Here is a 27919-nt window from a genome sequence, read left to right as displayed (position 1 = left end):
AAGGTGTAACCTTTATTATTGTTCGGTCTGAAACGGCGCGCCCAGTGACGGGTGGTGCAACAATATTGTTGTTCGGGTGGAAATCGGGAGAAAAGTCGGTCCGGGAGATTTTCGGGAGGGGCTTTGAAACATCGGGAGGGTTGACATGTCTGGTCATGTCTGGTCATCGCAGCCCTGAACCATCAGGAGCACAAACTCACAGCAGAGTGGGATAAACTGCAGAGGCTCGAGACCCTTCTAGAGCCATGCAGGGAAATCAGTCTGTAACTTATCAAATAACATTGATTTGATTATTTTCTGGAATGAATTAAAAAATCAAATATCAATAACATGTATTTATGTAAAATATAATAATGATGATAATAATGATAATTATGTATCTGTGTCCTGTTATTTATCTTTAGTATGCATTTCAAAAAGAAAAAATGGTTAGGATTCAGGTGTGATTAATCATGATTAATCCACTGAAAATTCTGATTAATTTGATTGAAATTTTTAATCATTTGATAGCCCTAATTATTACACATGATTAGCTGGGTTAGACCCATTAGTGTAGTCTCACACAGAAGCTTGAAATACAAAGGAAGGTGCCCCTGACCTACTGGACAGCCATATTTCATTTCTTATTTCTCTCTCAGCTCCACTGCTTCAAGGCGCAGAATGATGATGGATATGTGTGAACTGAGAGCGCCGGCCCTTTAGGAGCAGAACACAAACCCCCGACTACTTTTTTTATTTTTATGTGATACTGCCTTTTGTTATTAACAGAACAAATGGAAAGGAATAGGAGTTCAGGGAGAAAGAGCTTTTAGCGAGATGGAGGCATTTGTCCTGTCACATTAACACCTGTGCTCTTAACATCTGAGCTTCAGTGCCTTTTTTTTTGTTTAGTTGTAACCTTTCAGAAACGTTCTACAATAGACAATTAAACGCCATATGGAGACACGCTATGTTTCTCTATGTTTTTGTCTGTCTTTCCCTCTTTCAGTGAGGGCTTCAGTGTGCCTTCGCCTCTGCAATGGTCTCAAGTAGACAAACCTAAAGAATAAAAACAATTAAAAACAACAAATATTATTTCATTCAATGCATTTGGTGCTAAAAACAACATTTTTACCGCAGTCAAAAACTGTGTCCCCCTCTGCCTGAAGTGGCATGCACACAGAAAGGTAGGAGACACGTGGCTCGGTCAAAAGTGGTTCAGTGGAGACAATCCCTGGTAGAATACAAACAGTTTTACAAGTGCGCTGGATTGGTTTTCTTGATTGTTTTTTAAAACGCAGCTCATTTGGTAATATTCCCTCATGGAAGATAAATCTGCTTTAGCTGGACATTAAATGGGGAATCTACCCAGCAGGACTTTGTGGTAAATCATTCATGCGGATTTACTTATCTGTACACAATAGTGTGTCTTTGAGCTGTGCTGAATCCATCCTGAGATTCCACACACAGAACCGTTGTGTGGGCTCTTTAACAATAGACAAGCAATCACTTATCCATGACTTCAAGTAATTTACTCCCCTGCCGAACGGCATAAACATTATTATTATTATGATTTTTTATTTTTATGTGTTCGAGAGGATGTTCCAGTCTGATTTTGCCTAAAAACTGATTTAAAATGTATCTGAAACATTAAAATAAGAGTTGTAGCTACTTAATACGACTACTTTTGACGTATTTGATTAAACTTATATCAAGCCTAGAAATGATTGAATTGACAATTGTACAATTGTACAATGTTTGTTTGCTCCCAGACAATCTCTGCTGAGCATGTTGTTTCCAGCATTGTTTATCTGAACCTACTTGTTTGGGTGGCGTTGAGATGTTTGGTAAAAATGACCATTGAAATATGGTGAACAGCTGCTGAGGAGGATCCTGCGTAAAGTGGAGTGATTTCACCAGTGGGCTCTAATGGCCACACTTTGCACACAAGTGAGACGAGAATATAACAGAGATGAGGTTCAGCTTGTATTCACTGTGTGTCTCTACAGTTTTATATATACAGTTTTGTGCACACAGTAGATGTATTAGAACCGCATCTATTCGAGGAGAAGGACCCTCTCGATCAGTGATCAGCCCGACCCCCGACCTGTTAAATTAGTCATCTCAGATCGTTATCTTATGGCTTATGAGTCATTCACAAAGCTGTAACATCTACCTTTCTCTAAACGAAGGTCTCTATGTTGGTCTGCCCATATGAAGTACAAATGCAGAAAATGCTAGAGTTGCACACAAAGAGAAACTAAAGTATACAGAACCACAACCAGAAAATAGGCTTGTATGCACCTAAGGAGCAACGGCAGCAGAGACCCACGCACAGCTCTGATTCCCTGACTGAGGAGCTATTTGGCCACAGCCTCAGGGCTAAAAGTGTCTTTAGAGCAAAATACAATAGAAAAATCACTCAGAATACAGAGTTGACACGCAGCCCCAGCATCGTTTCTTTTTCAGCTGCTTCCTCTTTTTACAAGCTATTTATGTTAAGATTGTTATATTACTGAGACATCAGCGCTGAATAAGGAAGTTCAAATATTTGAACTCTGTAAAAAGGATTTTCTGATATATCTTTCTGATCTACAGGCACCCCAAACCGCACACAGCTCCTCTCTTGGCCACAAGTTGTGTCAGTGCATCTCTTGTTGTTCCTCCTGCATTGTTGTTTTTCCAGCGACAAAGTTTCTTGTTTTTATAGCGGGCGAGCTGTACTTAGCATGCAGTTTGGCGGGGGTCATTTTATAAATCTACAATTATTAGTGTTACAAAATATTTATCTGTCATAAAGAAAGATTAAGATCAAGTTTGAGTTTTGTTATCAATATTTGCATAATACGTGCAAAGTCTATGGATCGCCATATAGTGGGTGATATAAAAAGGCAAATATTTTAATTCAATTTAATATTTTGCTTGCCAATACGACTCTACAACGATACTAACCAACACAACGTTAGTCAAATAGTTACGTTGCTTTAGGCCTAGTCATTAGGCCTATGTCTCTGTTTACCAGTTGCCACTTGTGTTTGTCCTCGGTAAAATCGGATGAAAGCTTGGCACATTTGGCAGCATCCTGCAATGCCTTTCTATTTTTCAGCCCCTCCTGGCCTCTTCCTCCCTGACGCATATCGTTGCAGTAGGGCCGGCCCAGCTATCGGTAGCCCATCTGATGAAAACGTTTTGGAAAAGACGGTCTATGGACCCAACCGACTCTACTTGGGAGGGCAGAACTTCCTTCCATGGTACCCATGCAGAGGCTGCGGTGTCAGAATGCGTGTGTGGCATTTAAGAGAAGGTGGACTAACAAATGTCAAAAAAAAAAAAAGAAGTGAAGCGGCCCACTGGGACCTCTCCCGATTACCCACCCCAGGTCTGTGTAGCTACACTAAAGCCCGATCTAGTGGATGCATAACGCAGCCCCAGTCAAACGTTTCACTGCAGTTACTTCTATGCGCCTTGTGATCCGGTGCGCTCTATATATGAAAATAGTTCTAAAATTGGCGATTTATTGAAGGTGCGCCTTGTAATTCAGTGCGCCGTATAGTCGCGAAAATACGGTATTTAAAAACAGTTGCTAAAATGAGGAGAGGTAAAATGGACAAACGGTTTTCAGACTTTTCTTGATTACCATTTTGCGTCACATACTCACACACCCTCCGGTCTCAGAGAGGTCCTGTGACCACACAAAGGATTTCTGTTTGGGTCGGGGAATTTGAACAAGCCACCCTCTCTGTCTCTGCAGTGTCGACTGACACCGATTGTCTCCTCCAAGGGAACATGGCTTGGCAAGCGTGAAGAAAATGATTGTTGAAAGATTGCTTCCCAATTTAGCTTGGATGTATTCTAATAAGAGTTTGCATAGATGAGGCAGAGGGTTGAAAAGAGAGTTTAGCCTCCCGTTGTCATTTGTGCTGCATTACGCAACGTTTCCTGCCAGTTTACTCTGATGGCAGACAGATTAACACTCTGCGTAACTTTTACTTGAAGTCCTCGAAGGTCTTCTTTTTATTCTTCTTTTTGGGTGTCCCCTTTAGATGTTCCCGCAGAGAATTGTCTATTTTGTTGGTTTTGGTCTTTTCATTAAAAAAACATTCCCAGCTTTATAAGTTCCCCCCCCACGTTTTTTTCAGAGTACCCCATGTTGAGCCCCCTATCTGATAGTAGAAGTAGTTATTAAAGCAGGGCAGAGCAGCATCCCACTGCGCTTTGTAATGGTAGAAACATAAGATACCGTGTAAAAAATAAATAAAATGCAATTTGGTCAAAATACAGACACTGAAAAAGAGAAGGCAGGAGGAGAAACACTAGTAGCAGGTAAAAGATGAGTGAGAGGAAGACTGTAAAGTGCCTTGGCTCTGCACTACTAAATCAAATTACAAACTGAGTTTAATTAAAATGTCAAATTGAATGAAAAGCTTCCTGCCTCAGGGACTTCAACAACAGTACAAGAACATTAAATTGACAGCATAGATGGCAGTTTTCAAACAAACTTCTTTATTTGGGTTTTTTAATACAGCCCCTGGGATTTTACACTAGAAAGTGTGACGTCTCTAGACGGCCAGGCAATTAAAATGAATTTTGTGGGTCCCATCACCACTAATGCCTCACATACTCTGTCTGGGCCCTCAGAACAGAAGGAGGATGAAATGTAATAACGATTATTTCAGCCTACCTGTAACCAGGCAGGGATCTTTTCACCGTTCAACGCTAGAACTGGTATTCTATTGGTTGGAGATTCTAGACAAAAAATTACAAAAGCAGAGGAGGAATCTAATAGCAGAGGTTTTTAAAGCCATAAGTGGAAGTGGAAGAGCTTGAGCGCAGGAAATCTGTACAAGCACTAACAGCAAACGGGGCCATTTTAATTTGAGCACAGAGTGCTGAGGAGAAAACATCACAGAATCTCAAGTGCACTCAAGGTTTCAGGCTCTCAAATTGAAAGAATACGGAAAAAAAGATACATATGATTGGTGCTGTTCTTGAACTCTATCTCCTATTTTTTTCAGCTGTGTCTGTCTATCCTGAGCCTTATATGTCAGACAAACACAAACATTACAAAGAATGAAAAGCCCGATGGAAGACTTATTGAATGTAGAGGCTGATTGTCTGGCTTTTATTGCCTCCTTTCTCTAACGTTATGGCTCTCAGATGGAGGGGGACAAGCTCATAAGCCAATAAACAGTATAAATCTAGTCTCCAGCTGTTTTTTACGGTAAAAAGAAAAGGGCCGATGCTATTGATGCTATGTGCACCGAATATTGTAATTAATACATTTTTTTAGATGTGAAGACCTTCCCATCATTTCCACCAGGAAGGGGCACTGCTCCCAAGCACGCAGTTCACTGCACTTTATAATGACGACACAACTCTCTTATTCACAGGCCATACATTCTCTATTTACTGGTAGCCGTCACATCTTCATCAATAATAATGTTGGGTTTGTCAAGTTCAGGGGCGGCCTTGGTCGCTCCCCTCCCCCCCGCTGGCTGTGAGGCCCGTCCACGCTGTGTAGTCCACGCTGTGAATTCCAAGCTTCCCATTTGACTCCAGGGACTCAGGCTCAGAGGTTCTGTGTTAAAACGTTTTTGCAATCAAGCAGAGTGCTGCGTAATGCTCTCTTCATTAGAAACATCATAAAGGCACTCTGCTCTGATTTGGTCTGACATTAGTTCCTCATCCACTGTCTTTTATTTTTTGTGTGAGTGTGTGTGCGTTTGTCTCTGAGTGCGTACATACTGAGTGTTGCTCAGTAACGGGTTGTTGCCAAAGTGCTGTTTGTCCTCTTGCATCTGAGAGTTCCCACGAGAGAAGGAGAGATCTGGATAGAAACATTGGAAGAGAGGATTAGTGACACACAGTTTGTCTTTTCTCTAATTTTCTGATTGGTTTGCTCTTAGAATCAGGAGAGCATTTTGCTGGTTAACTCAGTGGATAAAAAACAACAGCTCACAATCAAATTGGCAGGGGCTTAACACACACACACACACACACACACCCTCTTTGGAATATTCAGTTACAACAAACATTTAAAAGATATACTGTAAACAATCAGCAAAACAAGTATTGCCTTAAAGTGTCGGTATGAATAGAGTATCAACTTTAAACAAACAATTTGCAATACAAATTAAATAATTAATGTGTTCTGAATGTAATTTATGTTAATGATAAACATAGTCAAAACAGGTTGTGATTAAGCACAGTTTAGCCACAATTATCTAAATCCCTTTGGTCAAGCTCAGATGAGCACACTCAGAGTGTTGGTAACAACGCTTCAGGACCACACAGAGGCAAACCAATGGATGTGAAAACATTCTGGATATTGATTTTAAAACTCTTATTAGACCTTACCCACAGGACTGAACGCAATAACTGTTGTATGAGTCATTTTTGTGGTTTTGGAAACTACACAGATTCCCTTCTTGACTCCTTCGTGAAAAAGACACACAGACCTCTGGATGTAAGTCATGATGTGAATAAGAGTCACATGTGGGTGTACACACACACACACACACACACAGTTGTATATTTTAAGAATACGTACAGTTGCTTATTGCAGATTTGATCATTTATTTTCCTAGAAATATAACACCATAATAAAGAACAAAATTATGAATCCTATATGAATGGAAATGATGGGTTGATTTAGTTACAAAATGTTTAAGCAACAATAGAATTTAGATCCACTTAAGGTAAACACAAATCTTTATACATAAAATATTAACAAACGTAACTACTAGAAAGAAAGATATGGGAGTGATAAGCAAAATCAATGAGTGAAGCAAAAATACGTTATTACAATCATTTTAGATTAACCATAAGGGAATTAAATTACTTTCTACCATTCAGGCTTCAATCCAGTCACTCAGGTCATGTTTTCCATCTTTTGCTCTGGTGTCTTCAGACCTGGAGATCTTCTTGGCTTGAACAATTTCTTTTGTCTCCATCTACGTATCTCTGTCTCTCAGCGGGAGGCTGAACATTGGAACAAGGCCAGCATTCTGTGGCCATGGGTCCCTCCAGAGAGGCTCTCCCTCATCTGTTCCCCCCTCTCTAATCAGCAGCAGATGGGGTAATGGTCACATATACCCACAGGTTTTCCTCTCTCTTGTAACAGGGATGGATCACACAGGAGCGTCCCTGACAGCCAGGGCTCATCATGATCCCCTTGTGAAACATTTTGGAATCATTCGCACCAACAATTAGTGTCATCAGAATTTACAGCCGCCAAAGGCTTTCAACTCCTCCGCCAGCTGGCTGTGGCCGATACGAAGATATTTGATGAAGGGCAATCACTCATCAAATTTCCTTTTAATAGCATATATGGGACGTTAAAGGGGGCATAGAGGGAAGAGGTGGTGTGCAGGAGGAGAACGGATGCTGCCTTCACACAGACACAAGTGTATGTTATCACAGAAAATTAGGTTTAGCTAGTATATTATCGTAACAAACTACAACGCTTCAGTTTCATATGGTGCAATTCACTCAAGTTGAATGAGCCAGTGGTGGAATAAAACCAAGTTCATTTATTCCAGCTCTTTACTAGGAGTACAAATGTGAGGTACTTTACAATATGATTTCCATTTAATGTGCATGTGTATCAGAGACAGTTCAGAAATACGTTCCCTGTATCTTCTTTAGCCCTAAATTCAACAAAGTAATTTTTAGACATTATCAGTGTTGTGCCTGAACGCGTTCATTGAACGATAGCGAACGTGAACTGAACGTACTGTATTAATGCCCGATGAACGTTACTGTGAACTCGTTCATTCTGGTGTCTGTGAACGACACGTTCTTTCAGGTTAACATCGTTCAATGGGGTGCCAGATTTCTATAGAAAACACACCGTAAACGCGCCTTAATAAGTAGCAGAAAAAACACCCGATTTTTTCTTACAAAAAAAAGAAATGCTGCGTGTAGCAAAGAGGCGGCGTATAATAATTTAAAGTTTTATGAAGTTACTGACAAGGTCGGTGAGGATGGGAGGAATCTGACCTTTCTTTGCAAACATTTGCACCTTAATGATAACGGTCGTGTTTTTATTCCTTATTTAAAAAAGACCATTCAAGCAGCATGTGTTTGAGAATGTACTGTAGGGGTGAACGCTGCAGCTGCTGCTAGTGTGGAGTGAATGGACAGCAACATTAAAGCAACAATCCCCTCAATGCTAATGTAAACCCTGGTTGGATAAGGATTCAAAATTGGATATGAAGATGAAATCTGATGCATAGCTTCAGTGTTAAAACTGATAACATAATTGCTGTCTGTGGTTCTATATGGGCTGTGGCAATCATTTTGAAAAATAATAGCTTGAAGCAACATATGGAAAAAAAGAACTGAACTAGTTTGAACTGGGAACTTAGTTCATTTTAAAATTTGTGAACTGAACTTTAAACTAGTTTATGTAGAAAGTGAACTTTCCCAAGACTGGACATTATAACATTCCATCAATAAAATGAAGAACGCCGAGCTAACACATTTTTAGCTAACACATTTTGTAATGCTAAATATAAAGTGTAAATGTAAGTGTAAATTATCTGAAATTAGCAAAAAAATATGAATACCCCTATACCCCTCCACCACGGCTTTAAATCGAGTCATTCAGCTCTACAACCATCACCATCCTCTGCAACATTTCATTTCTCTCCCACAATTAATGTGTCAATGACTCACTCATGTCCATATATGAAAATCGCAGTGAAGAAAAATGTGGCAATTTGCACAATGAAGAGACAGAACCTATAAAACCTCCTACTTGTCCATGAATGAACAAGTCTCACATCTCCAATGGAGCTGCACAGCAGAATACAGGGAAACTCTCAAATGTAAACTGGTATGACTTGGGTTGGTTGTTAAGCACTGGTCTTGAACTGAAAATGATTATTACTGTCAATTTTACAAACTTTTTCTAAAACTTTTTGACTGCAGGAAAAATGGTTTGGATCTCCCTCTGAGGGAATGAGAACATCCCTGGTCATCAGAATGTTTGAATGAAAAATAGACAGCTATAGAGCAATCTAGTAATGTATGCTGCCATTACTTCATTAATTCAGCCTTTTAATTGGCTCATTCTGCTGTTTTGGGTATTTTTTCCCATTTTTGATTGTTGTCACTAATACCCCAAAAAACAGAAATGCAAAGAAATCATTTTCCATCACCTTTTCTTGTGAAGACATTGTGGACATTAAAGAGTTAACAGTCAGCGTCATCCGCAAAGCTCTTCTTCAAACTCCACAGTAGAAACAGAAGGTTAGTGTCTAATGAAACATCAGCTGACCTCTTCAATCTAACCACTGAGGAGACTTCCTCAATATTTAGGGATGGAGGGTCCCTGAAATGTTGACATATTGTGCATCTGCCAATGTTTAGTAAGCTATGGTTTCAGGCTTTATTTAGACTCTGATAATGTGAAACAATCAGTGTTTAATCAGTAGGTGTGCTCGTTACCATGGCAGCACTGATAATGGTCAACAGGAGAAGGTTCTATTTGGTTACATTGTGATGGGTTCAGGCTCTGTTTGGTCATAATGAGTATTGGGCAAAGGTTAATTATTACATTCCCCTGATAAGTCAAATGTGACCTCTTAAAATTAATCTTGAGTACATATCCATTTGTTTGAAGTAGATGTTTCCGCAACAACATAAATCAAAATTAGAGATGAATTATGACAAATCAAAATCTAATCTAAGAAGGTTACAATACATCACTAAAAAAATTTGCGACATTTTATAAAGAAAACCCAGTATCGATGACCAGAAAACGTGGGCATGATCCGGTTTGTTGTGCACTCACACATGGCAAAATAGTGTTTCATAATGTTTGAAGGAGGATTTTTTTTCTTTACAGCGAAACCACCCCCTGCCAGCTGAAGGACAAATTCCCTGGTATAATGCAGCCAATTTGCGAGGTTGGAATGCTTTGTGTTTGTGAGCCACAGAGTACAAACAGCGAGAGTGAGAGTGACAGACTGAAAGGGAGCAAGAGGACAGAAATAGGCCGAGCGAAGCACCAAGGACAGAAAAGCCTCTCCCTTCAAACGTTTGTTGCTGCTGCAGCTAGAGCGGTCTGCTCTTCTAATGTAACAACAGAGGACTTTAATTGTATGGAATGCCGTTTTATTCAAAATTAAATAAATGAATAAATACATAAATAAATGAAATATACATTTGAAATACATCGTGAAATAAATAATAGAGGCAATAAATACATAAATATTAAATAAATTCATTTCATGGTACTTTTATTTCATAAGTACACATTTATTTATTTCATCATACTTTTATTTCATAATGGCACTTTTATTTCATAATGCCACTTTATTTCATTTCACGTTCTTATATGCAAATCAGGGGGCGTGGCTATCTCTCACATTCAGAACAGACAACAGAGCCGTGTGCAAAAAAGGCTGGCTAAGGGACGTGAGAGTGTGGACATAATGGAAGACATCGGTGGGCTCCGAGATAGCATGCTGGCATTAGCGGATCAAATCGATCAACATGGGTTATCTGCAGATACTATTTTGACACATATTGAGGGTTTTTTGGAAATACTAGGGCTTGTGGTTCCCACTTCGGCAGCTCTAGGTGGTGTTTGGTTGTAGGTGGTGGTGGTGGTGGTGGTTTCCATCCCATCGAGGCGGTTGGCAGCCGCTCTCAATAAGTCTGAGATACTTTTCTCAGACATTGTAATGAATGAACCAGTACCTTATCTTCTACTACAACCACAGACAGTAGCTATATAAGAAGGCTACAACTAACCTAGCCTATTTCTAGCCCTTTTTTGCACACGGCTCTGTTGTCTGTTCTGAATGTGAGAGATAGCCACGCCCCCTGATTTGCATATAAGAACGTGAAATGAAATAAAGTGCCATTATGAAATAAAGCGCCATTATGAAATAAAAGTGCCATTATGAAATAAAAGTACCATGAAATAAATAAATGTGTACTTATGAAATAAAAGTACCATGAAATTGGCGTATATTTCATTGTGGATCCAGTTAGGTTGTAGAACGCTGTTTTAATCAAGCTGCGTTTCTCTTTTCCGGTACTTAAAAAACAAACATACATGCAATACAATATCTCCTACACGTCTACTATACTGTAACCTCAGTTCATTGGTTGCAAAAAAGCCAAGATGGCGCGTGTGTGTGTGGAGGGGTAAGTGACTGGATTGATGCACAGAGGACGCATTTCCTTCAGCTGTGGTGCATAAAGAGACTCCCTCTGGTGCTGCAGAAGGCGCACGCCGTTACGGTAATAGGTTTCACACCCACCCTTCTTCCCAGTCACAACCTAAAGGAAGGAATCGGAACAGACCATCAGCAATCCTTGTTTAATGGGCTGTGTCAATGGCTCCTTGATGAGCGGCAGATTACAGTTAGAGGCTAACACTGTGGCACTTATGTTGGGAGTAAGCAGAACCATCCTACCTACATCACTCTTCAAGCTTTGATTTGATATGTCAAGGTCAGATATTTGTTCCTTTCACACACTACAATGGAGGGGAATGTACTCAGTTCTCACCCCCCTCAACAATATGGAGACGTCCTGAGGCGTGTCCTTCTGTTCAACCGGTGTGAATGAATGCTAGATCAACATTGCTGCCTCTGATTTGGTCAATTTTTGTCAATTCTATTTGTGTACTTACAATCAAGCTCCTGCATTTAGTACAGCACCCTCGGTTTATCATTTATCTGATATCCAAGCATGATCTGACTTTAGCAGGCTGATTTTAAGAGGTTACTTTCTTTCTATGCCCTTCTCTCGGGAGGAGACGGTATGCTGCTCACTGTCTCCCTAGTCGGAGTGGCTGAAACTTAACTTGTAACAGCCTCCCATCATCTGTCACTACGTGCTCTCCCGCCATCTTGACCGTTTTATCTGCATCTCTCTCCAGACTAAAACTGACAGGGATACCAAGAATGGAGTCTTCCTCCTCAAGCTTGTAAATGCCTCAAGCCTGTAAATGTATTATCTCACCCTGAAGCGGGGCTGAGTGCAAGTTATCGCTAATAGTACGATTGCGAGGAGATCCATTCAATACTCAGAGTGAGAATCAATATCTCGGCATGATTTAAACCTCTGTTATCGTTAAGAAGTCTAAATTTCCTCTGACCTCTTGTATTTTGAAAATTCATTTGAGACGGTTAGAGCCAATTGCTCAATTTTGGAACATCTTTGACCTATGTTGTGGGCTCTAGCTGTACTTTTAGGGATCCTAGCCTCTCTCTGTTTGGTTATCCTCAGGCTATGTCCATTAAATGATGCTTCCATGAAGGCAGTAGCTAAATATGGAACCTTAAAGAGCCTGCTGTGAGTGTTGAGTGTGCGAGAAGTTGTTGTTTTGAAAATGTCAAGTGGTGCGAGGGAGAATTTACTGCTGCACCGCTGCTGTTGGTTTTCAGTGTAGGTTTAGGCATCAAAGCGCTCATCTCATGAGCTCAGAAAGAGTGTATTTAGCCAATTGTCGCGTCACTTAAGAGTCCCAGTGTGAAACCTTTGAGGGGAGAGGGCTGTACCCTCCCGTTAGACCGTATGTATTGTATCTCTCTACCTGACATTGGGATCACTAGTTAGCTCCATGGCCACGCTAGCCCTCTCATCTTTACCATCACCATGACTACCTTATCTCTATAGGTTAGTTACATTGAACCCTGATTTCCTGTAAGAGCCGACTTCTTTGAGGCGTTATTTGTAGGCTTTGACCCATTTCTCATGGCCACGTTCCTCCCGGACAAGACGTTTACACGGTTCCAAAAGGTGCATCAGGGGACGCTGAGGGTTTACAGACTGTTTTTTTGTTGACAGTCAGTTAAACCCAAAGTTGACAGTAGAATCACGTGGGATTTCGTGTTGATACATGATAGATAAATATGTCAAAGCTAATCATCTTTAAACTGTCACTAATCAATATGAGACCACATGCAAGGGATATGTTGATATCTGAAAATACAGCTTTTTTGAAATTTAGAAAAAATAAAGCAAACCGTTAATGTAATTTAAAAGATTCTCATTCTCATACACAGCCTGGATTTACCACACAAGTATCTCTAATTTTGTGGTTTCACTCACGTCTCTTCTTTATCAGTGATAAATATAAACACTAATTCAACAGCAAGTCAAGTCTCATCTCTGGGTTCTCCTTGTTAAACTCTACCTTCACCGATCACAAAGGACACAAACACAAATACAGTGTTGTACTAATTCATATCAACTTGTAAAAATGTCCTTTTGATTATCTGATTCTTGTAATGATGGTACTGCACAGTTGCCTCCACATAAATTCAATTCCATTCAAAATTAAAAGGAAAGCGGAAAGAGAATATATAAATAAATGCAGCAGCGGTCGAGGTGAGTTAATCAAAATCGACTGAAAGTAATCCAATTCTGCCATCAAATGTGAAAATCACAGCAGAGTCCATTAGTCTCCCCTCTCATCTTTACTTTCTTTTCTGTTTGGAGGCTCTGCCAGCTCCACTGAGACACCATGTTGCCACAAGAGAGAAGGCAGGGTAAAATTAATGAAACACCTCCATGCAACACATTTTTGAAACACATCCCCGCTCTAGGAAGTAAGTCAAATCTAAAAAGAAAATTGATAACTGATTGCTGTTACTGTTGAAGGATTATCTCAGTAGTTTGACATTTTACAGAAATCCCCTCTGCATTTTGATGACTCTTTAGATGAAGCTGACCCACAAACAGACAAAACGAAATTACAATAATTCCCTTTCCGTGTGTTTGTTTTTCACGTACAGAAGAACAACCATTGGTCTGGACTACAAAGTTTTAAAGGACAGATTGGAGGACATGCACTTTGTAACAGTTCAGCAGAGGCAGCTCATATGTTTTTATGGAATTGTAACTATTCAAATACACTTGCATTTCTCTCCCCGGAGAACAGAAGAAAAAGTTTAAAAAAAAGGAAAAACGGACAAAATCATTTGAAGTAAGGATAAAGTCAGTTTAGCAGAGATGGGTTTTTAAGACAGAAGGTGAGGACGAGTGCTTTTGTTCTCACAAAAGAACTGAAGCCTGACAGGAAGAGAGAGGCAGACAGATGATCGTGAACATGATTCTGTCCATCTGTCCATCCTTTGGTCTCACGCAGAAGCCTAAATCTCACCAGTTGGCAGACGCATTATTGCATTCACTAACACACACAGACACAGGGGGGGGGGGGGGGGGGGGAATAGTTACTGCTGATTGCATCATGACCTACACATCCCTCCGCAACCGCGATCTGTCCCAGAGGAACGACGCGGCACTGCATGTCACCGGGAATTCACTCACATCGCTCATGACGTCCACCTTAATTGTCCAGTTGCGAAAGCTCGCATTGGCCGAAACCGATCAAAGAGGCAGGTCTACGCCAGCCTTGGATAGACTGCTGCTGCAAAGGACTGCGGTCAACTCAGCCTACACTCGGATTCACGTGGTCAACTCAGCAGACACTTGAATTTTAGTGCACGTTTATGCGGACATTTACGGTATTAAACACGTAACCGGGAAAAAAAGCTCTTTAAATAGTAAATGGTAGAAATGTGTATGTACAGGACCTTTCTGACTACTCGTGTACTCCTAGGATGATGAATATGAAATCATTTTACTGTACAAATTTAGAGATTTATCCAAAGTAAAAGCCCAGGTTCAAAAACACCATTTCTACATATTTGAGCTGCAATAAAAACAGAATCCTCAATAGTTCCAGACAAAGACCAATGCAAATGTGTTAAAGACCTCTAACTACTAGCATGATGAATATGAAGCATTTTTAATATTTTTGCTCGTTCAAAAACACCATGTACAGGACCAAATTGTTGCTGTAATGTTGGGAGTCAGGGAGAGTGGGATGTCAAGTCTCACATCGAGATTCTTAGCAGTCAAAGTGGGCTTTAATATGGAGTTGCCAAAGTTAATATTTGAGTCCTGGGTAGGAGAATCTTTTCCCAGAAAGAAAAGTAGTTCACTCTAGTTGGGGTTGATCTTCAGGTGGTGAGCGGGCATCCACTGAGAGATGTCAGTCAGACAGGCAGAGATCCGTGCCACGACCTGAGTGTCCGAGTGAGGGAAGGAGAGAATTAGTTTGGTGTCATTTGCATAGCTGTTGTAGGAGAAACCATAAGAGAGTGAATGACGGAGCCGAGAGAGTTGGTGTGGATAGAGAAGAAGAGGGGACCCAGCACAAAGCCCTGAGGAATTCCAGTAGTAAGAGGACAGGGTTCCGATACAGATCCTCTCCAGGGTACCTGGTAAGTGCGGCCCTCATGGTAGGACGAGAGAAGGGAGAGTGCAGAGCCAGTGACACCAAGTTCCACACGGGAGGAGATAAGGATCTGATGGTTTACTGTGCCAAATGCAGCAGAAAGGTCCAGAAGGATGAGGACGGAGGAGAGAAAGGCGGCTCTGACAGTTTGGAGTTGCTCTGAGACAGCGAGGAGAGCAGTTTCTGTGGAATGACCCGCCTTGAAGCCTGACTGGTGGGGGTCAAGGAGGTTGCTTCGGTGGAGATAGCAGATAATGACTTGCTACATTCTTCATCAATTTGGAATTGAATGATTATAAAGTAAAAATGTAATACATGTTTCATAACGTAACATCTGATTATATGGTGTAATATTTAAGATGGCGCACATGCACATTACATCAAAGTGTAATTCAATGGCATGATCAGATAAACAATAATATATATGAGTATTTTTTTTTTCATCTTTTGCATCAAACATTTTGTTCAGACGGTTAATATGTAACTCATTGTCAGGTAATAGGTGTAATTATTTATGTTATTAGGTTTTATGACAGCATTTAGGGGAATTAAAAATATGTTTAGGACAAGTTCAAATTTGTTCTTTAAAAATATTTAAAATTTGAAATGGAAGGTTCGAATGTCCTGAACAAATTCATCAATAATTTTCATTGTCATTCAAAAATTGAGAAACTACCCTTTTGACATTGCAAAAATAGGACTTCTACTTTGGATAATTCTCTGAATTTGTACAGTAAAAATGTTTAAGGTCCTTAACACATTTCAATTGGTCTTTGTCTGGACTATTCCTAAATTTATTTTTATCACAGTTTAAGTATAGAGAAATTATCTTTTTGAATTTGAAAAAAGGGGACTTTTTGTTTGCAGAAATCTCAAAATCTGTACAGCAAATGCTTTATATTCATCATACTAGTAGTCAGAGGGGTCCTTAACACATTTGCATTGGTCTTTGTGTGGAACTATTGAGGAATATGTTTTTATTGCAGTCCAAGTATGGAGAAATGGTGTTTTGGAACGCGCAAAAACAGGGCTTTTACTTTGAAGAAATCTCCAAATCTGTACTGTACAAATGCTTCATATTCATCATGGTAGTAGTCAGAGATGTCCTCAACAACCATGCATTAGTCATTGTCTGGAACAATTGGAAATCTGTTTTTATTGCAGTTCAAATATGGAGAAATTATCTTTTGAACTTGCAAAAATTTGACTTTTTATAAGGGGCTTTTACTTTGGAGAAATCTCTAAAAATATACAGTAAAATATTGCATTTATTCTACAAGAGTAGTCAGACTGGTCCCGGACCCACATGCTTTAGTCCAGTGGTTCTCAACCGACACTCCGCTGCATTACAAAAAGTCCCTTCAAAATAAAATCACATGAATTTTTTAATTTTTATTTTCCCATGCGGCCCGCGACCCACTAAAAACGGGTCCGACCCACCAGTTGAGATCCACTGCTTTAGTCATCGTCCAGAATATTTGATTAAATAGTTTTTATTCCGGTTACTTGCTCAATACCGTAAACATCAGCATACACGTGCACTAAAATTCAACCATCGGCTGAGTTGACCACGGATACCCGGGTGTCGGCTGAGTTGACCGCAGTAGCAAAAGGTGAGTGTGCGAGCGAGAGTGTAAATTACAAATAAGGATGACATAGAGTAATTTCTTGATATTGACAGTGCGGGTATGCTGTGCTTGTGGGTAGCGCTTAACGTTACTGTTTTCACGTGTTAGTCTAAATAAGAAGTTAGGTAATCTGGCTTTCATAACTCAATGCCTAGCCTCTTAATGACATCACCGCACATCACTGATGCACAGTGTTTTTTATTGTCCTTTGCCACTCTATATTCCGGCCGTCCTTTCCCATCCAGCTAGTGCTCATGATTTAAAAAAGGAAGATCTGATTAACTGACTCATTACAGCTGAGGCAGATTGAGCCGCTCTCAGCACCTGTTCCCTGAACCACTCCCACCCACACTGCTGTGCAGCTGAGCCCAACCACACGCCACTGCCACAAACCCTCTGCTCCTTGATCTTTTTGGCCTGGCCTTTTCTTAGCGACAACTCTATGTTGGTCTTCCCCGCTGCTTTTGTATCTTCCTTTGTGAGTCACTGTAGATGCATATGGAGATGGGTGAGGTCTGAATAAAAGTTTTGTTTTCCAATAAAACTTTAGCTTTTATTTGGCGGTTGGCCTTCATTGGGGAAGTAATGAGAGTATGTGTTGGGGTCTGGTGGGAATTGCACACGTGCTCTCCTCTAAATCCCTTTGATTCCGTTGAAGTTGAATGACTTGAGTTGTTGTATTGTTTTCAAGGACCCTCTGCCCTCATATGAGCTGTGCAAATTGTCATCTGAATGGATGTTTACATTGATGGATAAGTAAGGACTCCTTGTCAACATGGGCACAGTCTCCAAATCGATTTGACAAATAAAAAAGACTGGGGAAAAGAGAGTTTGACATTCATGCAAACAAGTACAAAGTGTAGACATTTGTTATTCTCTCAAAAGCAGAGCTGCCGGGAACTATTTTGACCTTTTTTTTAAAATCCTGGTCCCAGGTGCAGTAGCCAGGATTTGATAAATGCTAAGGCACGGTCCAAGCAGAATATATTCAGAGACGCATTTTTACCGGAAGATATCTAGATAATGAACTCATCGTCCTCTATTGTGGCCCGCTAGGATTTTTGCAGGTCATTGTGACACTATGATGGGGGGACCTCAGATCATCCAAGAGGGTAGGGGTGCATCTTGGCCCAATTTTTTTTTTATCTGAACCTGCACTGTACTTGAGTAGATCCAATCAATTCTTGCATGGGTGCAGATACCAAGAATTGGGGAATTTTAATTTCCCTCTTCAACATTTGATTTGTTGTATACAATATTTAAAGATTACCTCAGTTGACTTGGCAGTATGTTCCCTGGAAGCATAATTTGTTAGAATTCACATTTTGGTTACATTTGGTAGTATAATTGGTGCTCACGTACCATGCTGTGAATGGATTGGGTCCAGTCTACATACAGGACATGGTGAAACCCGACATCCCAACCCGCACACTCCGCTCTGCATCTGCCAAGCTGCTTGTTCCTCCCTCACTGAGAGAAAAGCACTCGGCGAGATCACAACTCTTTACTGTCCTGGCTCCTAAATGGTGGGATGAGCTCTCTAATGACATCAGGACCGCAGAGAGCCTCTACATTTCCCGCCGCAAACTAAAGACACACCTCTTTAGACTCTACCATGACTAAAAACATTAACATTGTAGCACATAAATTGTACTTATAATGGCTCTTATTTATTACAAGTTGTACAACGGCTTATTTGATGAAGTTGCACTTTCTTGTTCTTCTGGGTTCGTATCCCTATGGTTGAAATGCACTTATTGTAAGTCACTTTGGATAAAAGCGATGTAATTTCAACCTTTGTTAAATAAGTCTTTATTCAGTTAATACCTTGTGTTTCTATACTTTGCTATGGTCTCAGAGCTGGACTCAAACATCCTTTTTTCTTCTCTCTTTCTACGCCCCCCTCTAGGTGAGCTAATTGGCTCTAGGCATCATCTCACCCCTCCCACCGGCCTAATCCTCTACCTTCCCCTTTCCATCCCACTTCTCGTGGGAACCACACACAGCCGGACATGTCTCTCCTGGCCTCCCCCGCCCCCTGCCTCCTCCTCCTCATCCTCCTCCTCCTCCATCCACTGCCTCCCTGCCAGCCGGAGTCCCAGCGCAGCAACCCCAGCAGCGACCCCAGCAGCGACCCCGGCAACGACCCTGTGACCCTGGGGGCCACGTCCTCCATGTTCCCCTCATTCCTGCCGTCGGCGTCCTACAGCAACGGCACCGCGCCTGGCAAAAAGGATAAGTGCACCGAAGAGACGGTGTGCTTGCCCGGCATCCTTCTCCCCGTCTGGGAGCCCAACAAGCCCAGACTTGGCGAGCAAGTGGCCAGAGCGGTGGTCTACTTTGCTTCGCTCATGTACATGTTCCTGGGAGTGTCCATAGTAGCGGACCGCTTCATGGCGTCCATTGAGGTCATCACGTCCCAGGTGAGAACGAGTGTATAGGTAAATGTATGGGTGGGACGTTGTGGAATCTAAATGTTATCCTTCCCGCTAGAGGTAAGTTAATTTGATGGAAGGATTGTAGATGGTAGCATTTATAAAAATATTTTTATATCAACGATATTTTTATCGTTTTAATTATTTCTTTAAAAAAAAATAGTCAAGCCCTTAAATTATCTTGTTAATTAAGAAACTTGCACAGATTACAAGGTTATTTAGGTCAAAATCCAGATGTGTTCGTTGGAATAGTTTATGGGCATATTTAATATTCACATTCCCAGGTCAATTCAAGTTTCTCTGCACTCATGCACTTATTGCTCAGGGGATAAAAGTAAAAATTGTTTTCATGGGGGGACCAAAAAAAAGACGGAGGAGCTCCTTGTAGTTTCAGGAGGCCCCTTTTCATCTTGTAATTATGGAGAATATGAGTATTAAATCATGTGGAGGTGACGCTTTGCGATCACTAGTTTCCATCATGCCAATTAAAAAAGAAAAGTCTGATGATGTTACTATCTTGTAAGATCCTCATGTCCAATGATAAACTGCACAAGAGTGTAAAAATATCTTCTGTTCATTATGCAACTATAGCCGGACAACAGTTGTTGACACGAATGACAAATATAGTTTACATACCTAAACTATTCTGAGCTGTTTGGGGAATAAAAGACCCGCCCTGCTTCAAACGAGTCATCGATCCCTCGTTGCATGTGCATGCTGCCTGCTGATACCGTTCCTACACAAACCCATCACAGCGTCTTAATGTTTCCCCGGTCTATATTTTTCGCTGGCATACTTACATCCACAGCAATAATTCACGGCCACGTTGGCCCCATCAGCTCTCAAACCGTGCTGCCCAACTAAAAATGTACTTATTGTACATGAACTTATTTATCAGGCAGCACATGCATATTTAATCACTCTTAAGTGCTTGTTGTTCTCAAGGTTAGTGTGTACGTGTCATCCCGTCCTTGTCTTTTTACTGTCTCATCAGTTCCATTAATGGAGATTAATTTAGATTCCCCTCTCCTTCCATCTATCCCCAGTAGTACTTTAAAATCTTCTCTTGTGATCTTAGAGGCCGAGCAGTGTGTTTATTTTAGAAGGGGTGATAGTCGAGTGTATCTGTTTAACTGAACACAGCAGAAATCGCTCAGCTTGCAGTCTGCTCTTGATATGTAGTGCAGTCGGGGCCATGTTTTTAAAGAAATCTTTTACGGAATTACGGAAAAGGTTCATAAAGGGCTCAAAATGTCTAGCAGGGAGCCCTCAAACACTCAGCGGTTTGACATTGGGTCAGAACTAAACACTCACAGAGTGCGTGAGGGAGGGGATTGGGCGTGGGTGGGTGTGTGTGTGTGTGTGCACGCGTGTGTGTGTGCGCGCGCGCGTGTGTGTGCGCATGTGTGCGTGTGCATGAACAGAAGTGTTTCATCCTCGTCCTCAGGTGACCTGGCGTACGCACCTGCGTTGTTCCAGCCTCCCCCTCTAACTCATCCAATCAAAAGACATGCACGTGCTGAGCATCTGATTAGTTAATGTCACGGTTTTGTTTCCATTCAACCTACAGGCGCCCGTTCGGTTGATTCTGAAGGCCTAAGGGCAGATTTCTAGGACCTTGGCAGTACATGATGCTTGAAATATGCTTGGATAAAAGCTTCAACATAAAGGCCACCCCTTCAAACTTTGACCTGAGCCAGGATGCAGCGCAAGAATGCAATCAAGAAAATAGACTGTAGTCGAATAATTCAATGCATATTTCTGGAAAGAAATGTGTCAAAATGAAGTGGATATTCTGATGATGTGTAGGCCAGCAGAGAAGGCCTTGCTGGCTCTGACAGCCCGCCTCTGATCAAAGAACGCATGTGTGTTTGGGCCCACAGGAGAAGGAAGTGACCATCACCATGCCCAACGGGGAAACCTCGGTGGCAACGGTTCGAATCTGGAACGAAACGGTGTCCAATCTGACCCTCATGGCTCTCGGCTCCAGTGCGCCGGAGATACTGCTGTCGGTTATAGAGGTACACACACACACACACACACACACACTGCTGGGACTTTCCACCACAGGGAATTTCATTGTGTGTGGACTCATACACACTGCTGATCATTTCTCTCGCGCCTTCTTTTTTTAAATGTATTCTTCCGTGCTGTTGTACGTCGCTCCCAGGTGTGCGGTCACGGCTTTGAGGCCGGTCAGCTGGGCCCAGGGACCATCGTCGGCAGCGCTGCCTTCAACATGTTTGTGATCATCGGAATCTGCGTGTGGACGATTCCTGTGGGCGAGACCCGCAAGATCAAGCACCTCAGGGTGTTCTTCATCACCGCCTTCTGGAGCATCTTCGCCTACATCTGGCTCTTCCTCATCCTGTCGGTCATGTCACCGGGCATCGTAGAGGTGAGACGGGCTCGGAGAGAGTTTTGCTTTACATAGTGTAAATAATGTGTCGTTGTGGTTCAATGCGACTAAGTACATTTACTGAAGTACTGTAATGAAGTTCAGATTCAAGGTGCTTCAATTTGATGTTACAGCTTACTTTTACTCTCACTATATCTCAGGGGTAGTTATGTATTTATGTCTATTTGTCTGTGAACTTCCGATACCTTTGTCATATCCTTATTGTCTGACACCGAACCTCCTGATGTGGACATGTTGAATCTTTGTAACGACATGAAGGATGCCTTTACGTGTTGAGGAAAGCCTCCTTCTGCAGCTAAATTGAACATTTTACTTCACAATCAACATTTTTACTGTTGCACGTTGCACCAGAACTTTCCCTCTTAGCGTTGTGAGCCCATCGGGGGGAATCAAAGACTGACTGAATCTGTGTGTCTCAGGTGTGGGAGGCTCTGGTCACCCTGCTCTTCTTCCCAGTGTGTGTCCTCCTGGCCTGGATCGCCGACCGCCGCCTGCTCTTCTACAAGTACATGGGCAAGCGCTACCGCGCCGACAAGCGCCACGGCATCGTCGTGGAGACCGAAGGAGACCTGACGCCCACCAAGGGCGACGTGGAGATGATCATGGATGGCAAGTTCGGTGGGGGCACCGTGGTGCCTGGCGAAATCTGCGGGGTCGGGACCCAGGACGGTACGGCGGGCGCCGTGTCCAATAACCTGCCCAAATCCAACAGCGCGATGGTCAACGTGGAGAGCAACAAGGAGCTGGACGAGAGCCGCAAAGAGGTGAGACACAGAGACGCTGGCACCTGTAGAGAGATACATTTTCACCCATCTATCGGTAACACAAGGGCTTGGCGCCCACACTGCAGAGTGCCGTCTCATCCCATAAAGAACGCAAAACGCCCCAGGCACACCACATCTCATCAACTTTTTCAAATATCAAATGGTTTTCAAAAAGAGCCAAGAAAGATTTGAATTGGCAAAAAGGCTTTAAAACACATCCGCTGCAGATCGTCCTCCCTTTTAGGTCACTAATCTCGTTTCACAGGCCTTGTGCCGCCAAAAAAGGCAGTTAACAAAGAAAACTGTACACTCCTGTTCAGATGGTTGTATGACAATAACTGTCTGCCTGCAGAAGACAGTTAAAGTGTCCGTCTCCTGCTCCAATGAATGGTTCCATTTAAGTGATGCCTGCTGTTTTTCAGGCTTCGAGATACCAGTTTGCATTTAAAATCGACTCTATAATGATCCACATTTAAACCTGTTGAAAGAGATGAGTTTTTCCACTGGTGAGGAGGAGAAGAGGAAATGAGGTAACTAGGAAGAGAGGAGAGGAGAGAATAAGGAGAGGGACAAAAATACCACAAAGAGGGTCGGAGAGGTCGATGACGGAGAGAGAGACAGTCCCACGACCAAAAGAGGAGGAACAGAATGACAAATAGATTATCTATTCGTCATTTTCAGAAGATTAGTGAAGCATTACATTTAGAACTCAGAAGATCACAGGGCTTGACACTTTAAAAGTTGGTTGCCAGGCTGACATCAGCTTTTATTTGCCTAAACTAAAAATACGGTTGTCATTCAACAGCTTAAATAAAAGAGTAGGGCGTGTTTACATGACATGCTTATGTAGCACACATCGCAGCATACGTTTTCCTCCAGCTTTAAAGGTACTTCTTCAGTTTAACATATTTGCACATTTCTTTGTAATTTTGCAGGGTTAGTTAAACTTTTTTTCCCATCATCCCCCAATTTACCCATATAGTTTCTTGACCACTGGCCAAGAATCAGTTCTTAATTTCTAAAAATGTCTGCCGATGGCGCCGTGTCCGCCTTTCTATCGAACCTTTATCTGATTCCACTCAGCCTCTGAAAGCAGATATTCCTCCAACCGTCCTCTCGTCTCGTCCTCCAGGTGATTCGTATCCTGAAGGAGCTGAAGCAGAAATATCCGGACAAAGAGCTGGACCAGCTGATGGAGCTGGCTAACTACTACGCTCTGCTGCACCAACAGAAGAGCAGGGCCTTCTACCGCATACAGGTAGCGCGCACACACACACACACACACACACTAAAACTCTGCTTTATTGTAGAGGAAACCTCTTATAATGTCACAATATCATATAACCAGTTGTCCAGGTCAAATTAATTACTTTAAATGGGTGATTGTAATAATTTATGTAATATTTATTTTTTCTTTATTTGCCATGCATATTGCTATCCCATTGATATAGGAATATTCATAACCTACTGAAATGAACATCTATTTTTTGCTACATTATCTACTGAATTGAAAAATGACCATATCGTATACAATTCAAATACACAACGTACAATACAATACCATATAATATCAATCAAAAGTTCAACCAGCTAAAACAGTAAAGCCCTTTGAGTAGCAGAGATCTAACCACAGAATATAAAATAGTACAATAGTCCTTTATGTACTTCCGATTCTTAGTGTCACATTTAAGAAAGTCTTATTTATTCATTTAAATCTTTTAAAACTAAAGCCTGTAAATGTGAAAGAAATTAGGTAATCTGTTTCTTCTTTAAACTCCTGGTCCTGTCTCCATCAAGGCGACCCGCATGATGATCGGAGCCGGTAACGTCCTGAAGAGGCACGCGGCCGACAACGCCCGGCGCACCGCCGTGGCGGACGAGGAGGCGCCGGAGGTGCAGGACTCGGGAGAGTGCAGCCGCATCTCCTTCCAAAGCTCCCACAGCCAGTGCATGGAGAACTGCGGCGTTCTGACGCTGGCTGTCGTCTGCCAGGGTGGGGCTCCCTCACACCAACGCTCACGCCCATGTCACGTGTTTGTGATCGATCTTTGATCGGATCCAGTTTCAGTCTGATCACACCATTTAAAAAAAATATAACAAATAATAAGTGGATTTGCAAGTTGTGAAGTTTAAGTATAAAGGCAGCATACAATGGAAAGTACAAGTAGCTAAAACATTATAGTACTACAGCAAAGATTCTTTATTATTTTAATAAGATTCATACCAAGAGGACTAATTCTTGTTGTGTCCGGTTCAATGTGCTGTCTTCCTTCCTGCTTTTCAGGCGGCCTGGGAGAGAACACTTTCTACGTGGACTACAGGACGGAGGATGGCTCGGCCAACGCTGGGTCCGATTACGAGTACAGCGAAGGAACGCTGGTGTTCAAGCCCGGAGAGACCCGCCGAGAGATTAAGGTGAGGTGAAGAGGAGGCACACTGGGCTCTGTCAGCAGCACTTGGTAAAGGCCGGCTAACAAACTCGTTTCACTAAAATGTACTGTAATGTACTGTAAAGTTACTGTAAACATTTCAGGGGGAGAAAAAGGCGATACAGTAACTTGAGTAATATTTGATCAGAGCATTCTAGATTTTCCGCGAGAGTCCTTTGGTCTGATTGGCTGCTCTTCTTTGACTGCGTTGGAAGCTTTTGAAGAAGAAAGCAGTAACAGTGCATCAACTGTGGCTTTAATGTAAGCCCTACTTACTGGAGCGGATATTGTAGGAAGCTAAATGAACAAAGTGCCTCTGCAGATATTTAGAGTGTACTCTTCATATTTAGTCTTTCCCATTTAATATGTCATCCAAATATGGATCAAATTAATTGCACACAGACTCATTAGTCTCTTTTTTTGTGCTCTTTTTAAAAACCTGTAATTGAACACAAACACGACACTCTTCAAAACAAAGTACAATAGTAGCAGGAAAAAAAGGAATTAATTGAGTAAGATACGTTTTTCTGAAAAGTGCAACAGGCACACCGTTTGCCCCCCACAGCTCTCAGATGAACTGACTTCAGACCTGCTGTTAATTAGTCTGTAAATAGAAGCTGCTGCTAGCGCAATTTGGACTTTAATCCTGTTAGTCTCCCTGTGAGGATAGACGTGGTGTAATGATAATTGAATGCACACTTCAAATATTTAGCTGGATATACAAAATTGTCTATCAACATGCTTTCTTGTCACCACATTGCAATTTTTTTTATAATTTTTATATTCACTCCTTCACAATGACAATAAGGACTGTTATTAAAAAAAAATGTGGAGATTGACAGAACATTTGAATTATCCCTGTGGAGAGATATGAAGAAGTTGTCTTTCATGTACCAATACTGAGCTAAAATTTGTCTTATTTTAGAGAAACTAGAGGCAGAAAGGTGATTCATCTTTACCACACAACGTAAACTCAGCAGGGTCTCAAAATACAGAAGACGGACGGATTCACACAAAGTATTCAGGGAGCTGAGGAGGGAAAATACAGGAGAGATCAGAGCGAGGGCTCCCAGCAGGAGAGACACATGACATGAGAGGATAAGAAGATACTGCTGTTACTAATGAAAGAACTTCTAACCTATGCTGTAGTATTTACTGTTTAATCCAGAAGAACTTTTTTTAATCTATTGATGAGGTTCATTTTATTAACCTTTTTCTTTTTTAATTTTGTTGTATTATAATTTTGCATCTGTATATTTATTATCATAATTTTATTAGGTACAGAGTTGAACAAGCAGTCCCAGTGAGCTGCTTCTAAGTGTGCCCAGTCTCTTTGCTTCTGCCATCTGAACCGAAGACGCTGTGGGATTGAAAAGGCATGTTGGGGGATTGCACGAGACAAAGACGCAGTGAGACGGGAATTCTCTGCTCTCATTGAAAGTTGGATGTAAGATCCAAAGAGAGTGATGCAAGAGCCTGAAGAGACTCATAAAAAAGCACAAAGACTGGCTGTACAAAAACACACGTCACAAACTGCCTCATCTGCCCTGAGTGATTGGATGGGGAGCCGTTGGGAGAAAAGGTCCGTGTCATCCCAGTCAGCGGCTCACCGGGCCGACTTGAGTAGCAGGGAAATGGACTCCACCTGACATCTCCCTTTGTTCCGCTGGGCAACTATCCTCTACTGATTAAACCAAAAAAGTGGTTGAGTCGACAGAGTCAAAGGCGCTCTTACTCATACTCGTTTGGGAGGAATTCAAAAACGCGTGACGGCTGGCATAGAACAGTGGATCGGGTCGACTGGGATGACGGGTGTGCATCGGCATGGAAACAAAATTGAATGGTGCCTTGATGGATTAGAATTAGGATGATTGACCACATTTCTAACAGAGCTGAAACAGCCAATTAGAAACAATGGTGTTTAATTGGACTCAATCACAGGTACACACTGGTTTGGTCCAAAGAGTCCGAATCTCCAAGAAATTCAGAGTGGCATAAAAAAGTGATGTTGTCGAACAGTACAGTAATAACAGGGGTACATCTTTATACAACGGCAGCAGGATGCAAGTGTCAATGTCAGCAAAGACAGTCTAGTTACTCACTAAATCTGCATTTAAGAACATCCCTGTTCGAAATGTTGATGTGAAAACTCATTTTTCCTCATAGAACAAAACGTGTGTATAAGTTAACATATGTATCTTACACCAGACCGTATTTCAAGTATCTAACTGATCAAGGACTCGAGACCAAAAACTCAACTAAAAGATATAAGGATTGTTAGTATTGCTCTGTTACTGCCGGTTGTGTAAATAGATTAAAATGCTTTATTAATCCCCAGCGGGGAAATTACTTTGCCGCCAAAAGCAACTCATGCACACAACAATAGACGCTTCCACAGGGGACAACAGACAGAAAAACACATCAGACACAAACAGACCACTGTTTGCTAACAAGTTCACCACATGAGAAGGTGATGAGTCAGTGTGGTTTCTGCTCCCCCAAAGTGCCATCTGTATCCATCCTCCCTTCAAACATTCATCAGGAATTTGTGTCATCTCGCAAAAAGGAACCGCTTTTAGGCTTTCTACCTCTCTGCATGTTATATCATCGCCGATACCGACCAGAATGTGTTTGTATCTGAACACCTGGTTCATTAGGTCACCTCTCGCTTTGTGCGCAGCTCATGTATCAGAGAAGCAGCCTGAGCCTCTGTTTATGAGTCTGCTAGCAGCTCTGCGTCTTCTCTGCATCCAGCACAAGCACCATACCAGGGTAGATGCCGATTCTTCAAATTAAACTCTTGCTTAACATAATCAAGGGTCCTGAAATGGAAAATGTTTAGCATATTTGATATTATGAGTAACGAAGCGGCACGGTGGTGTGCTGGTTAGTGCTGTTACCCCAGACCAAGGAGGTCCTGGGTTCGACTCCACTCAGTGGCCTTTCTGTGTGGGGTCTGCATGTTCTCCCTGTTTCTGCGTGGGTTCTTTCCAT

The 27919-nt window shown here is 41.8% G+C and overlaps 1 protein-coding gene across 3 annotated transcripts in view; it reads left to right on the top strand.

Moving 5' to 3' along the window:
* Positions 1 to 27919, top strand: part of slc8a2b (solute carrier family 8 member 2b) — a 110622-nt gene that overhangs the window by 69934 nt on the left and 12769 nt on the right. For all 3 annotated transcript variants that reach the window (XM_037457040.2, XM_037457033.2, XM_037457049.2), the window contains 7 exons: positions 18788 to 19301; positions 21197 to 21334; positions 21484 to 21711; positions 22152 to 22496; positions 23629 to 23754; positions 24294 to 24489; positions 24781 to 24911. In XM_037457040.2, coding sequence (XP_037312937.2) covers positions 18891 to 19301; positions 21197 to 21334; positions 21484 to 21711; positions 22152 to 22496; positions 23629 to 23754; positions 24294 to 24489; positions 24781 to 24911 — 1575 coding nt within the window. In that variant the 5' untranslated portion in view covers positions 18788 to 18890. The remainder of the gene's footprint in view (positions 1 to 18787; positions 19302 to 21196; positions 21335 to 21483; positions 21712 to 22151; positions 22497 to 23628; positions 23755 to 24293; positions 24490 to 24780; positions 24912 to 27919) is intronic.

The sequence above is a fragment of the Pungitius pungitius genome, chromosome 3, assembly GCF_949316345.1.
Source record: "Pungitius pungitius chromosome 3, fPunPun2.1, whole genome shotgun sequence".
NCBI lineage: Eukaryota > Metazoa > Chordata > Actinopteri > Perciformes > Gasterosteidae > Pungitius > Pungitius pungitius.
The sequence above is the reverse complement of the archived record's forward strand: the minus strand, read 5'-3'. Positions and strand labels throughout refer to the sequence as shown.